Source organism: Solanum pennellii, chromosome 2 (genome assembly GCF_001406875.1).
Source record: "Solanum pennellii chromosome 2, SPENNV200".
NCBI lineage: Eukaryota > Viridiplantae > Streptophyta > Magnoliopsida > Solanales > Solanaceae > Solanum > Solanum pennellii.
Window position 1 is genome coordinate 43,300,400 of NC_028638.1, and position 15,422 is coordinate 43,315,821.

Here is a 15,422-nt window from a genome sequence, read left to right on the forward strand (position 1 = left end):
GGGGGGGGGGGTTTAAAAATTTCACAGCAATTTTTGCGTTTTCATTTGCTCAAAAAACTAAATATGACACAGAAAAGACACAGAAAAGACAAAAGTTATATAAAGACGAGAAGAATTTATCCGGTGTATTAAACAAAGATACTGGAGTATCCAGGAATAATAATACTAACAATCATTTGATAATTTATGACACGAAAAAAGTAGGAGACATCAAGTTAGTAATGACCCTTTTCTAAGCTTTCAAATATTTTTTATCACTTTGTTTAATTTTTCCTTCTCTTCATCTTGTTGGGGGTGGAAAATCCAGAAACCTATAAAAGATAAAAGGGCATTCAGCACATGTGACAAGATCAACTGCTCCTTTTACTTCCTGATCAAGACTGAACTTTTATGTTTCTAAAAATTGAATAACAGAGCATTTGTTTAATTTGTCAAATGACAAGTGAATCACTGGAACATTGTGCAACACATACTTGATAATGGTCAAGGGGTTTAAACATGGAGAACAAAAGAAATTTGGTCAAAAGCATAATACAACAGGAGAGGTAGATATTATAGTTTTGATGGAAACAAACCTAAATGGGGCAGTGGGGGATTATATACAACAACTAATGGGGAATATGGCTGGAAGCGATTGGCAGCAAAGTGGAATTTTAGTTATGTGGAACAAAAGATCATGGAAAGGGGAGAAGGTGGAATATGGGAACCAATCAATTACTTGTAAACTACTGGAGTTAATCAAGAACTACTTGGTTTCTCACACCAGTCTATGCAGCTTATGATAGAAATGAAAGGATGGAGTTATGGGAAGAATCAAGAGTTAAGAGGAGTCTGTGTGGGTAGTATTGAGGAGTTCAACACAACTAGGTTTCCCTCCGAGAAAACAAATTGTGTCAGGCGTGGAGCCATGACCGATCTGTCCAGCTGTATCAACGAATTGGAGCTGATTGACCCCCCTCCCCCCCCCCTCTTATTGTGAGGATCATACACTTGGAGAGGAGGGGCAAACCAAAGGAATGCCTCTAGGATTGACAGATTTTTGTACTCATTCCCATGGGATGAAATGTTCCTTCAAATTAGGCAATGTACCCTGCGTAGCTTGGGGTCTGACAATAACCCCATTGCCTTGACATGTAGGAATAAGGTCTTCAAGAGATCTTCTTTCAAGTTCCAAAAGTGGTAGCTTAAGGAAGAGGGTTTCAAAAGTAAAGTTCATATTGGTGGAGCTCCTTTGAAGTGTCAACAAGACCAGATTACAAACTAGTTACTAAGTTGAGGTTGCTTAAACAGAACTCAAGGAATGGAGCAGAGAGAATAGGGGGAATCGGAAGGCAAGGAAGGAGCAAATTTTGAGTCAGAAAGGGAACATGGAAGTTACTCAAGAGTCTAGATCTCTTGCTGATGATGACCAGATACTAAAGGTACATTGGCCATGGAATATGAGGAGGTGGACAAAAATGAAGGAATTTTTTGGGGTCCAGAATTCAGTGGATCAAGAATGGCGATAAAAATTCGAAGTACTTCCACAGAATGGCTACACCTCACAAAAGAATCAACACCATTGAGTCATTAATGATTAATGGAGAGTTCTCTTCTGAGCCAATGGAAATCAACAGCTCTATTGCGGATTTTTACCACAATCTGTATAAGAAGGTAGAAAAATGGAGACCCTCACTAAATATTCTTAATATACTGAGAATAACAGTGGAGGAGCAGAGCTAGTTATCTAGAGATTCAGTGAGGATGAGGTGACAAAAAGGATAACATTGTATGCTTGTGATAAAAAGCACCTGGACTTGTGGTTAAACCATGGCCTTTTTTCAGGGATTCTGGGAAACTATAAAGGAGGATCTGATGCAAACCTCCCAAAACTTTCACTGCACCAAAGTTTTGAGAAGAGTTTCAATGCCACCTTTATGGCTCTAATTCCCAAAAAAGTGGGGGCAAATGATTCAAGAGACTTCAGACCAATCAGTCTCATTACTGGGTTTATAAAATAATTGCCAATGGCAGAAATGCTGGAGAAGGTGATAGACAAGCTAGTCAATAAAAATTAAATAGCTTTCATTAAAGGAGACAAATAAAGGATGCTGCTCTAATTGCTAGTGAATGCATGATACTAGGATTAGAGGAGATGTGTCAAGGGTAATGGGCAAACTGGATATCGAAAAAGCCTATGACCATCTTAATTGGGACTTCCTGATCAACACTCTTAGACAAATGGGTTTTGGCCCTACATGGCTCAAGTGGATTGAGTTCTGAATTAAAACCACCAGGTTCTCCATTTTGGTAAATGGAGAACCCGCTGGTTTTTTTTCCTGCTGAAAGAGGACTGACTTTGTCCCCTTTCTTGTTTATCATTGCTAAGGGTTGGACAGTCTGATGAGGAGAGCTTCTCTAAACAACTGGATTAGGGGTTTCAGAATCAAAAACAAGGCTAATAAGGTAGTGGAAATGACTCATTTATTGTATGTTGATGACACAATAATTTTTCGTGAAGCAGAGCAAGCACAACTTTGTCACAAAAATTATTCTAGTAATTATTGAGGCATGCTCTAGACTAAAGATGAATTAGAGAAAAAGTAGCATCTTTCCTATTAAAGAGGTCCAACATATTCAAGCTTTGGTAATAGATTGAAGTGCAAGATAGAGAGGTTGCCTACAGTTTATCTAGATTTGCCACTGGGTGCTAAACGTAAAGCAATTTTCACCTAGATGGTAGACTAGGAAAATCAGAAAAAAGACTAGAGACTAGAGGCACATTAGAAATCCCAATATCTATCCTTAGGGAAAGAGTCACTTCAATCAACTCTATTTTAGACTCTTTGCCAACATATGTGCTGTCATTTTTCCCATTCCCAACAAGGTAGTCAAAGCCATACACTCCTTGAGGAGAAATTTCCATTGGCAAGGTAACATGATTAAGAAGAGCTTCAACTTGGTGATATGGATGGCAAGTTAACTAGAGCAAGATATATGGGGGTTTGGGAGTAAGAAGCCTAAAACTACACAACAATAGCTTACTTACCAAATGGTTCTGGAGATACAACTTGGAAGATCCAAGCTCTATAGAAAGAAGTCATTCAACACAAGTAAGGTTAGGAAGGTCAATGACATCCAGAAGTGCCGAAAACATATGGTGTGGAGTATGGGGGACCACAAGAAACCTGCGGTTGGCTTTCATAGACAATGTAAGGATAAAGGTTACTTTGTTTAGAAAGGAAGACTGGATTGATCAAAGGTCCTTCGAAAATTTATTCCTGGGTTGTTTTCTATTTGCCAGAATCCTAATAGCAAAATACAAGAGGTTTGGTCTCCACAAGGATGAATTTGCTTTTTAGAAGATTTAATAATGAATGGGAAATAGAGTGGGTATCGGATATGCTAGCTTTGATTGGAGACTTTCTTGCCACAAATCCTAAAACAGATAAATTGTTATGGAGGCATCATATTGATGATCAATTCTACGTGAATAGTGTTAAAGAATGACAAAAGTCTCACATCGGTGGTTAATGAAATGGGTGGACTCCTTATAAGGTTTGGGCAATCCTCCGCTCTTTGAGCTAGCTTTTTGGGGTGTGAGTTAGGGCCTAAGACCTAATTTAACATGGTATCATAGCGGGGTCCGTCTCACCCGACGAAGCGGCCCCCAAAATCAAAAATTGTCCATGCACTAGATGCCAAGCACTGGCGTGAGGTGGGGTATTAAAAAATCTCACATCGGTGGTTAATGAGATGGGTCGACTCCTTATAAAGTTTGGGCAATCCTCCTCCTTTTGAGCTAGCTTTTGGGGTGTGAGTTAGGCCTAAAACCTAATTTAACATGGTATCAGAGCAGGGTCTATCTCACCCAATGTCACGGCCCCAAAATCAAAAATTGCCCAAGCACTAGATGTTGAGCAGTGGGCATGAGGTGGGGTGTTAAAGAATGACAAAAGTCTCACATCAGTGGTTAATGAGATGGGTCAACTCCTTATAAGGCTTGGGCAATCCTCCTGCCTTTGAGCTAGCTTTTGGGGTGTGAGTTAAGCCTAAGTCCTAATTTAACAAATAGAATGTATAAAAGGGATCTAGCCACAATTGCAGGGAAGAAATTAGGGCAATGGAGTGCTATTTGGAAGAGTGTAGCCTCTAAGGTGAAGTGCTTCACTTGGTTGGTAACCAGGAGAGCTTGCCTCACACATGATAAATTTCAAAAGAGGGGAAGAATTATTGCCTCAAGATGTTATCTTTGTAAAGCGTCTCTAGAAACCAACAATCACATGTTCCTCCATTGCAAAGTAACAACACAAGTATGGGCTATATTCACCAATTTAGCTAGCCTAAATTGGATTATGCTAAAACATACAATAGACCTATTAAGTTGTTGGGCCAGAAGGGGAGGTAATAAGAGCCAAGGAAGTGAGGGAGAACAGTACCAACTTGAATTTGGTGGAACATATGGAAGGAGAGAAATTAAAGAATTTTTGTAGGGTTAAAGAATGCGCTATAGAGAAGATTAAGTGGGAAGTAATTACCAATTTAGGTTTTCGTGTAAAGCAATAAACATAGAAGAAGAAATTCACCTAGCGGATTTCATGGGAGTTATATAAGCATTCCTGTTTTCTTTTTTTAGTTGTTTATATGTAACTAACACTTTTGGAGGTGGTTGGTATAGCCCTTATGCTAAGGAATACAAAGTTACCAGTTTCAAAAAAAAAAGAACATTCTGGATGAGTACATCATTGTAGTGACAGTTCTAGGAGTTCACTGGGTCTAAGATGGTCCCAACTCTCTGGAGTATCTAAAGGGCTCTACAGCCAATTTTCACTAATTGTATAATTAGTAGTTATAACTAAAAGAGAGAAATATTTCTGTGCACATGCTCTTAAAAGTTAAAAACAAAGTATACAATTCTTCACTAAGTCTCATCACAAGTTTGGAGGAAAGTATAGTTGGTGCATCACCTGAACCACCCAGAAGAATGATCCAATGTCCTTTAGTCTGTACCTAATTTTGGGATTTTGATAGCTTTGACAAGATTTTTATGTTAAGAGTTATCTTTTGGATCACTCTGACAAAGTTACAACAGCTAAATAATGACTTTGAATTAGCTTCCGACTATGAGACTAGACAGTGGGGATGAAAGGTTGTGAAGAAGAATCAACGCCCAATGGTACTATGACCATCAATTGGCTTTGCAAGCAATAGAAAGAAGAAAAGAAACTCTCCTTATCACAATTAGGTCCGAGAATTCCTGTAGCTACACAAATTAATGGACCAACTTAAGCAGAAAAGGAAATAAGTACACAAACACATAACCTATAGTCCATTTTTCCTGTCATTTTTTTGAGGGAGGATGGTTTATAAAATTTCACCGACATAGTAGGGTTCATCAGGGCTGTAAATTACCAGCCAACAATATATATATCATTTATAGCAGAACTCTCATAAAATGAGTTCACAATACTTCGTATCAGTCCTCAGGCATGCAGCAGAATGAAGAATAGAACAAAGGGAGTTGATAAACAACAATACAGAATAGGTGGAACCATTTATGATTCTAACAAGGCTCTGGATAAACAATTTACAGCTGACATGGAAGACTCCAAATTATTCACCTATTTAAGTAGACAGGCTGACTACATGACCTAAGTAAAGACCTTGAAACTCTGAACACACCTAGATGGTCCTTGAGGAAGGGGTATTGCAGCCTGATTTTGCTGGGTGCCGGGAAGGGTTTGTGTTTGAGTTGGGGCCCCCTGATGTTGAGGCTGTTGAACTTGTTGTTGATGCGGCTGGTGCGGTTGGCCAATGGGTGGTTCTGTTGCTGTAGATTTCACTGCTTGATTCATTACATTAGGTACTTGCGGAATTTGAGATTTGTCTGCCTGAGTTGAATAATTTGTATTCCGATTTTGAAAAAACCTGTTCGAGTAACCATGGGATGTCAAATTCTGAATTTTCTGAAGAACTTCTACCACTGGAGGTGGAGGTCCAGGCATCTTTGCATGTCTATATCGGCAATCAGGACCATTCGGACAAAATCCTAATTTATACCTGCCATTTCAGAAATTACATCAAAAAACAGGTGATTACTTTTCTTTAGAGAAAGCAAATCAACACTCTTGATCTTTTTTATGACAGGGCTGTACGGGCCAACTACTGAAAACCTCAACTTTTCCACAGGGTACATACTACCTCCCACCAGGTATCATGCAACTCTAAACAGTCATTATCATTAAGATCAAAAGCACCTACACCGTAATTAATGATGATACTGTCATAGAATGACCAATGCCCAACAAAAGCAAATCAGCATAACTAAACATCAGGTGAGGATCATGAAAAAAAACATTAAACATCCATTTTCTTACTATATTCTTGCGCTTTTCTTCTGCTCAATTCTCAGTAAGTAAAAGCTCATGCAGCGTACAACTAAAAAGTTCAAACGGAACTGGTATAAGTAAAAATACATGTCAAGAAATATCAAACAGATAGAGTAGATCCAATTCATTGCAACTAATCAACTCAAAATGCATCAAATCTACGAACCTAATACTTACGAACCTAAAATCTAGCAATTTTGGTTTAGATGTAACCAAATTCAAGCAGAGGTGCTGACTGCTGACACCAAACACATAAGTCCAAAATTAGCTCATCAGAGTATCTAAGTAAGAGTTCGAATCCATCTGTGGTTTCCCATTTACATTACACTCCCCCTCAACACAAGACACAAACACGGACACACAAGTAAAACAGCATGAATTAAAACCATTGCAAAGAAGAAATCAGATCACTGAGAGAATCTCACATGTTACATTCTTTAATATCCTCATTGGTGTGCTTATAAACACAATCTTGTTCACGGCACTCTCCATAGAGTCTAAAGAACCTGCAAACGGGCATCCGGGACTTATCATACTGGTGAAGGAAACCACAAGCATCACCCTTCATACACAACGACCGTAGCCAATGCCTACAAACAGTCTGCCTGAAACTTCTACGATTACCAACAAATGAACCATCACCTCCTTGCCCCGCACCGCCGCCTGGAGGAACTAAGGCAACAGGAGCATTTGGGGCGGGACCGGCCGATTGTATTACTGGTACAGATGCAGTTGGGTGTGTTGGCCCTGTATCTAAGCCACCTTCAAAATCAAAGTTTAGTCCTCCTTCTCCGTCATCCATTTTGAGAAGATTCTTCTCTGTTAGTCAATCAATCTTGATTTCTGGTTGAATTTGGGGTTTATGGAGCCACCAAGGTTTTTCAAGTCCTAACCCAGGGGCAGGGCTTTTGGTTGTTTAGCAGAGAGGGAAATTGCTATTGTTTTTTTTGTTTTTTTCTTAAAGAAGTTACAATTATGCATTTGTATAGCCACCTAATAATTAAAATTGGTGAATTTACTTAGATAATAATTACACTTTTTGATAATTACAAGCGTCTATTTGAATGTGACAATGTAATTATCGCAATCGCAAAATTATATTTAAATTTTAAAAATAAAAATTAATTATTTAAAAATTTATATTAGAGAAAATAAAAAGTTTTATAAATGACATTAAATTAAATATTCAAGATATATATTATTTTCTGAAAATATATTAATTAATAAATATATATTCTTTAACTTAGATTATGAAAAAATAATTGATTTCTATTTTTTTAAATTAATATATTTCAAATGGATTGATCTTAAAAACTAAAAGTATAAAGTTTATGCATGTTTGATAAAAAGTTTAATATATAAACAAATGTCATAAATTATTAAATATTTGATAAAAAGATTCTATCAAGTTTAATTAAAATATAATGTGTAATGTGAATTTAATATTACTAAAACAAATGAAATTGAAAATATAACATAAGTTATAAAAAAAATTAACATGATGCTCTTATAGCAAATTTCAAACATAGCGTGCATAAATATGATTTGTTTTTATTTTTTTCTTAAGAAAAACGTAAGTCTATAACATTACTTAACAAAAAATTCTACTTTAATTAAAAAATTTGAATACTAATAAAATTATACTAATGAGAAAATAAGCGTGGCAGAAAGAAATATATAATACGAAAAAATTGCATAGAATCACGAAAAGTAAGGTTGAGAACAAAAAAATATATATATATAATAATATAAAATAAAAAGTAAACTTTTTTAAAAAAATTGAATAATAAAAATATAAATAAAAAAAAAGTAATCAGTTGTTAATTACACCAACAATTCACATCCTCTGTGTGTGAATTGTAGAGTGTAATCACCCTCTGCCAATTACACCAATTACCTGCTGACCAAGTAATTACTTGCCCAATCAAACAGGATAGACAGTGTAATTACACTACCAGGACGTCTTTCCAAACAGGCCCTAACTAAAATCAGATAATCTCCCGATTTACCACATGACATAGCAAATAGTCTAAAAATTCATATAGGAACATGAGGTCTTCATAAAAAGTCGAGAGTAATGTTGAAAACAACTCTAAACTTGACGAAAATTTTGAGGTGTCGAAATGTACTTAAGTTTGATAAGTCAAGTTAGGAGTATTTTTAAAATTATTGTTGATTTGGTGATAAAATTAATATTTCGCACAAAGTTTTAGAAATGTTTTTAATGCTTCTCTTAAGAAGAGATTGAGAAGAAGAAAAGACTATACTTTAGTGTGTTACTTTATTGTTTTCAAATTACTTAATACTTCCAATATTTTTAATTTAGACTTTACACAATTTGATTGAAGAAAATGTTATTGAATTTTCTCTATGAACTCTAGTATATAGTTAGTTTTTGCGAGTGTTTCTGTCTTAGTAGAAATTTGAGTCTAAAACCTTATGGACCATATTCACAATTCTCAACTTCCTTCATTTATCTTTTAATGAAAAATGTCATTAAAATAATTGATTGCATTTTTTAAAAAAAGAGAAAAGTGGTAAGAGTCACAATAAATAGTGTCTAGTAACAAGTTTAATTTACTTTGAGTAGCTTTATTGAAAGAAATAATTATTTAGCAATTCAAGTATTTAAAGTATTTTTCAAATAAGGAACATGAGCTTCCTTGTGTATCAAAGAACCACCTTGACTTTAGATTTATAATAATATTTTCTCCAACTAATAATCAAATATTATACTACATTATTCTTTTAGGATTCAAAACTTCCTTCAAAACACCAACATATAAGTTTAAACATAACTTCAAGCTCAGATGGAGATGAACTTGAGAACCTGGCCTTATTACATGGCAAAGAGTATTGGTAAGTAACTGTCACTTTCCATACTCAGTACATTAAAACACTCGAGTCAAGCTGAAGTGGTATATTTTTTATTTTTTTTTAACTAATGAGCTCAACGTCGCCCCAAGTGCAGATAGATACTTTTCTGTTCTAGGGCATTTTTTAATTTCCCTGCTAGTTAAGATAAGTTAGTTACAATCAAATATTTGGACCACTGCGTCAAATGATTATACATATAATAACTAGTGATTAGGGGCGAATCACATCAATGAATGGGCATTATGACATCCAGTTCTTCATGGTCACCAATCAGTACCCAAATCTCTTGAGGTGAAGAGTTTGTCAATGTACAAAATGACAGTATCACACGAGGCGACATAATTTTGCATCTGCGTTCTTGCGGAGTCTTCTGAAATTAACAGAGAGAAACAACAAACTCATCAGAAAAATGAAAAAAAAAAACTAGTGGAACAGGTGGGCGGACCTAGTATCCCAGATCTTAGCACATGGACTACAAGGCATTAAATATGATCTAAGCCTTGGACAAGGATGGGTCATGAACTATGAAAATGCCTCTGGCGTTGGATATTCTGGCCAATAAAAAGGCAACTATCATCTAGGCTGAGATAGAATGAGATGAACAACTATTAAGAAGAGCTTGTCAGCATACAGGTAAATTAGTCACTATAAAACGCACAATTTATTCCCTGGACAAAACGAAGTGCAAATTCAGTTCTGACCCCCCTTACCCAACAACTTGGAAGCTAAAATCAAATAAGTAAAGAAACAAGTAGGATATAAAATTTCAGAGTTGTGTCATGAAGTCCTTCCCAAGTGTGTGATAAGAGAGGCAAACTAAAAAAACTGATACTGTGTTTCGTGTCATTGTATATAGGAGGAAGCTACTACAATCAGGATTACAATGTCCTAGAATTTGAGTTCATAATTCATTTTTAACCCAATTCAAATTGCGTCATTAAGAATTTTAACAAATTACTCAACAGATTGGATAAAGCCAAACCAAGTTCACTTGAGAATAAAAAAATAATGTATCAGAATGATGGATTAGACTCAAAAAGTTACTAGGTGAGTTGTTAGTTGAGTCAGAGGTATAGTAAAGAAGCTGAACTGCACACTCACCATCTTCATTAAGCTTGATCATCAGCTGTTGCCGGGTGGGAAGGGCATACAGTCCTGCAGACACAGCTTTCCTAATGGCCCATCCATGGTATGGAGCAAACACTTGTGTATATGCTTTTGATGCTGGATCTTTCAAGGAATTCCCCCTGCCAAAGACAGCAACCAAATTTGAACATCAAATATAAATATTAAAACTAAAAACAAACTACCCGCTAGAAGAGGTCTGATAAGACTAGTTAGTAACTGATAGCAAACACTTTATCCAAAAAAAAAGTAACTGATAACATACAAATACTACAAATCTCATAGTACTACAACAACATTTCAAGATATTTTCCTACTTTCACACACCTAAAAAGAATGAACAAGCAAGCGAAGTGGTTGAGTCATAACTCATATCCATCTATTGCCAATCCAGCCACCAGAAGGACAGGTTCATGTGAATATCACCACCGTGTCAAACAACAATTGACTTGCAGATAATAATAGAACTCCATAAGATTATGCGACTTCCACGCACCTTAAAATTAAGGAAAAAGGATTAAAACTACCCCCTTCAACTTTAGTTTATTAGTTGACTACGCTTTAAAATGAAGTTATGCTTACCCTCGCCGTCTACAAACTTATCATTTGTACCCCTTAATTGGATGGAAAGCCCCAAATCAACTAAAATTGCTCTATTTCAATTAAAATGACCCGATTTTTTTGAATCTGAACCCGACCCACTACCAAATTAAATCCCCAAACCCATCTCTCTAGTCTTATTCATCTCCTTCCTCCATTGAAACAACATATTATTGCTTCCTTGGCAGGAAAACTAGGTATTATTCCTTTGGTCTACTATTTCCAGTGTGATCTCCAAAGGCCCTCATGCTTCTAGAACCATTACACTAACAAGCTAGCAAACTGGTCAAACAACCAGATTTTCCATGTACACCATAGCACCAAAGTCTATGACCCCTTGCCTTCTGGCACACTGATGTATAAAAGCTGTCAAATTTAATACACCTTCCAGCTTCCACGATCCAATCAAATGTTCCCTTGTTTTCTATTAACACCTCTATTAATAACTACAACGACTTTACCCATTATGTCCGTTGAGCATAACGATACATGACCAAACAATTTCAAGTAGAGAGAGATATCATAATTAAGATATTTCATACAGAATGGAATACAGAATCTTTGTCACATTTTGGTCTTGAACACACAAAAATATCAAATAAGGAAATGCCCATGAACATGAATTGGAGCATGCCTAAACTCTTGTGGAACACATAACCAGATCTGTCGACTCTCCAATTTCCGTCCTCAATATGTACTAGAGATACCAATCATCTGGACATAAAGAAGGCACTTTATTTGGTATTTTGTAAATTGTAATACCCAAACTTTTCTTTTTAATTCAATATCTTAAGGGCCAAACATATAAAGTTTTCTCATGTAGACACATATAGGACAAAATATCTTCTGATTTCACTCCTTCCAACTCATCATCCAATGAGCAAAGATTACTTTTAATTAGTAATATAAAAGAAAGCCAACGTCCAGGAACCCATACAGTAACAGCCCAGTAACACAATATACTCATTGCTAAGCCCAAAAAGGCATTGCACATGCTGGTTTCAAGTCTTACTCTTGTAGTTCAAGACCTTCAGCTTTCCTTTCTAGTGTGGGATTCTAACACTACCTTTGGGTTAACTCCGACAGCTCGCCAGCGAGAAGCTTGTCGAACCCTCTGTTCCTCCCTCTTCAGTCTTTACCCAACAACTCTGTCAAGGAATATGTTAGTGATGCTGGAAAACCCCATTGTTACGGCATATCTTTTTCTTTGTTATTAATAATATTATTTTCCTTTATTTTATAGTTTAGGCTATGGACAAAAAGAAACAATCTTATATATGACACCACAATCTCTTGTTCTATTGCTCTTTTCTACTCCTAGTTTCAAAGCTTATGTTTATAGGTCTATACTACTTTGCAAATAAATGAAACAGCCAAAAATGTTAATTCCTTTTTTAATTAGCCAACATTGGAAGTTCTGGAGTTCCTCACAATGAAATACTATTTCCAATCTACTCATTTTTGGGTCCTTCTTTCTTTTCATAAAATAAACATCAAAAGTTATAGCTCCTTATCAACAAGAGAAAAAAGAACCGTCAAAAGTTGTAGCTTTTCCTTCACTCTGTTACAACAGATCTAGAGCTTTCATGCTATTGGTACTCTTTACTGAAATGCTGGTTAACTTAGACTTCCATGAGTCTGTAAGCCTGAAGTAGAGGATAAAGCTTAGAACATCAAGCAGTGATGTCGACAAAAAAGATAGAAACACTTAAGTTGGAGGAACTTGCAACTGAATGATCAAATCCATTACATGAGTGATAGGGTCAGTGTTAGTAAAACCAATCGCTTAAAGCAATGAAGCAATGCAAGAGGACTATCGAGCTTCACACAAATATAAACTTCAAACAATGATGTGCAACATGATCCTAAGGAGGAGCAGTTGATTATGTGAATCTCTCTTTTGAGAAGTTTGATCTCTATTAGCATCATTGTAAATTGGATGCAAAAACTAGTTTATTTACTCGTAATTTGATAATTTAAGACTAAATTCATACATGTTTATCTCACTTTATCATTTTGAACTTACTATAATTTGTACGCTTCACTTCAAAGAAACGTATAGTTCACTTCTCGCTTTTCGCCTCAAACCCCATGGAGTTTTTTACCTTTTTCGCTTTTATATACTGGTAAAGATGAAATCGTGCATCTAAATGATTTCAGAGTTCTACATTTCAAAATAGTAAAACAGAAATGTTAATAATAGAGGGAACAGATAAAAAGCATACTCTGAGGCTATAATCTCCTCGAACAACACCTTAACCATATCCAGCCCACGCTTAACTCTTAACAAGTTCCTTGTATGACTACCTGCCTTTCTCACACAGTTTGCTTGAATATCTTGATCCATCATTGTGTGCAATGTTGTAATAGACTTTGATACCTCTGCTAGATCATTCACCTGTGGTCACCATTAACAATTGTTTAGTTATTCAATCAACCATATTTTTCCTGAAAATTGCATATACCTACCTAAACACATATATTCGTATGCAATATATGCTACCAAAAGCGTGCATGATTAAAGGAAAACCTACTATCAGTGGAAGCCAAAGGGCAAAGCTTTTTGCTGTAAGCTAAATCCACAGTTGGAAAAGCATCACAAGTAAAAGGATTAATATACTGCTGTATGGATACAAAAAATATGAGCCAAGTGATCAAACTAATACACTTAATATGATCCCTACAAGCCATTAGTCCTCCCAATAATATCTGCCCTCTCCACTTCAAAAATAAATTTGATCAATTTCTTGTTGATAACTCCCACATAACTTGATTCAAAAAATCAAATATGACCACTGAAAAACAACACAAAATGTACTATCAAAAGAGTTTCTCTTAAATCTTCGAAAAAGTGTAAAATGAAAAACATTATGCTACAAATAGAGTAACAGTAGAAGTAATATTTACCAGCTTCCATACAATTCATGCATAATCAATGTGATCACAACTCCAAAATTCATTAATTAGAACAAAAAGTAATCCTCAATCAAAAATCGAATTGGATTGTTAATCGAGGATGATAACCTTAGCAACGTAATCGAGCTCAGCAAACTTGAAGGCGATACCGAGGCAACGGAATAGAGGAGAGACCAAAGTACAAGCGTGAGAGAAAGGAGCTACTTCCATCTTAGCAGCTTCATCTAGGGTTTGAGAATTTAAAGTGTTGGCTAGGTCTTTGAAAGCTTCCGCCATTTTCCTAAGAGGCTTTTCCTCAGCTACGTGATTCGCCATTGAATCAGCACCGTGATGTCGCCGGAATTTCTTTTTCGTGGTAATGCCGGTCCGGTCCGGGCCTGGTATATTGCGTGAACAAATCTAATTTTGGAATCCCCCTCTCTTCGACTGCACTCAATGATTTTGATTTTTTGTATAACTGAAAATATTTTTTAAATGTAGTTTATTAAGGTTATATATCTTTTAAAATGAAAATGTATTTTTTTTAAAAAAAAATTCTTCACTTCTGGAGTAATTTGGTAATTTTGATTCTTAAATTTGAAATGAACATTTGTTTATGAATTTCAATTTTAAATTGTTTGCAGGATTTAAAATTGTAAGTTGTGATTTTAATATTTAAAAAAATATAAATTTTGATTCGTGAATTTATATTTTATAAAGAAAAATATTATTTCTATTTATTTTTTGTGAAAATAGATCATGCTCTAATGCTTAAAGATTGTGCATATTACGTAGAATGATTATATTAAAAGAATATCTACCTACTATTAAACTATGACATGTGATTGAGTTGAAATCAAAGAAATACTCATTATTTTTTACTCCGGCCAAGGGAAATCCTTGGAGTTACAGTTTTGGTGTGACTTGGACTAGTATTGCCTTAACGCAATCAAGATTGCTCTGTATTCGACTAGCTTGAAGTACCTCTTTTTGTAAAGAAAATCGCTTTATAGATGTGGACTCGTCATATTGACCCTCAAATAAATTAGAAATCAGTTTTAAAATGCGATATTAATTGCCTTTAATAAGCCTGTTCGATTTTGTAGAAAATAATTAATAAAATAAGTTTAGTGATTAATAGGACTTTAGTATAGTATAGGCTGAGGGAATACTCGTGCATTATCCCAAATATATTTTCTAACTCAAAGAAGAAGTTCTGAATATTCATACCCCATTATTTATTTTTTCTAACTCAAAGAAGAAGTTCTTAATATTCATACCCATTATTCTTTTTTTTTCCGTGTTTTATTAGTTATTAATACTTTTCTTTAATTAAAATTTGTATAATTATTTGGATATTAATTACCAGTCTAGTATTTATAATATAAAATATAAACAAATGAAGAAGTCAAAAGGTGTTCAACATATATATATATATGTGTGTTAAAAAATGTTTTTTGTGTTTTTATTAGTTATAAGTATTTTCCCCTAAGTTTTATTTCCTCGTTAGCGAATCTCTCTAATCCATATCAAATGAATTGTTTGAAATTTTTTTCA

General features: G+C 35.2%; 2 protein-coding genes across 3 annotated transcripts in view; both read right to left on the reverse strand.

Annotated features, from left to right (window-relative positions):
• LOC107008837 (30-kDa cleavage and polyadenylation specificity factor 30-like) overlaps positions 1–7,320 on the reverse strand; it is a 15,195-nt gene extending 7,875 nt beyond the window's left edge. Inside the window, exons 1-2 of the mRNA XM_015208030.2 lie at positions 6,794–7,320; positions 5,662–6,039 (exon numbers count right to left, since the gene is read on the reverse strand). Of these exons, the coding sequence (XP_015063516.1) occupies positions 5,662–6,039; positions 6,794–7,170 (755 nt within the window). The 5' untranslated portion in view covers positions 7,171–7,320. The remainder of the gene's footprint in view (positions 1–5,661; positions 6,040–6,793) is intronic.
• A 1,768-nt stretch (positions 7,321–9,088) lies between these two features.
• LOC107008974 (accelerated cell death 11) lies at positions 9,089–14,348 on the reverse strand. Of its 2 annotated transcripts, none has more exons than XM_015208205.2 (4): positions 13,995–14,321; positions 13,196–13,368; positions 10,347–10,492; positions 9,089–9,612 (listed from the first exon to the last, which is right to left on the reverse strand). In XM_015208205.2, exons 1-4 carry the CDS (start codon positions 14,199–14,201, stop codon positions 9,509–9,511), a joined length of 630 nt encoding a protein of 209 aa, XP_015063691.1. In that variant the 5' UTR covers positions 14,202–14,321; the 3' UTR covers positions 9,089–9,508. The 2 variants fall into 2 exon arrangements, with proteins under 2 accessions (XP_015063691.1, XP_015063690.1); XM_015208204.2 differs by having other exon boundaries at positions 9,152–9,615; positions 13,995–14,348.
• Between the last annotated feature and the right edge of the window lie 1,074 nt (positions 14,349–15,422).

Coding starts and splice junctions, on each gene's coding strand:
- LOC107008974 (XM_015208204.2), bottom strand. CDS start 14,201: ATGGCGAATCACGTAGCTGAGGAAAAGCCTCTTAGGAAAATGGCGGAA. Junction 13,369..13,994: donor AGCTCGATTACGTTGCTAAG/GTTATCATCCTC, acceptor TGGTGACCACAG/GTGAATGATCTAGCAGAGGT. Junction 9,616..10,346: donor GATCAAGCTTAATGAAGATG/GTGAGTGTGCAG, acceptor TGTTAATTTCAG/AAGACTCCGCAAGAACGCAG.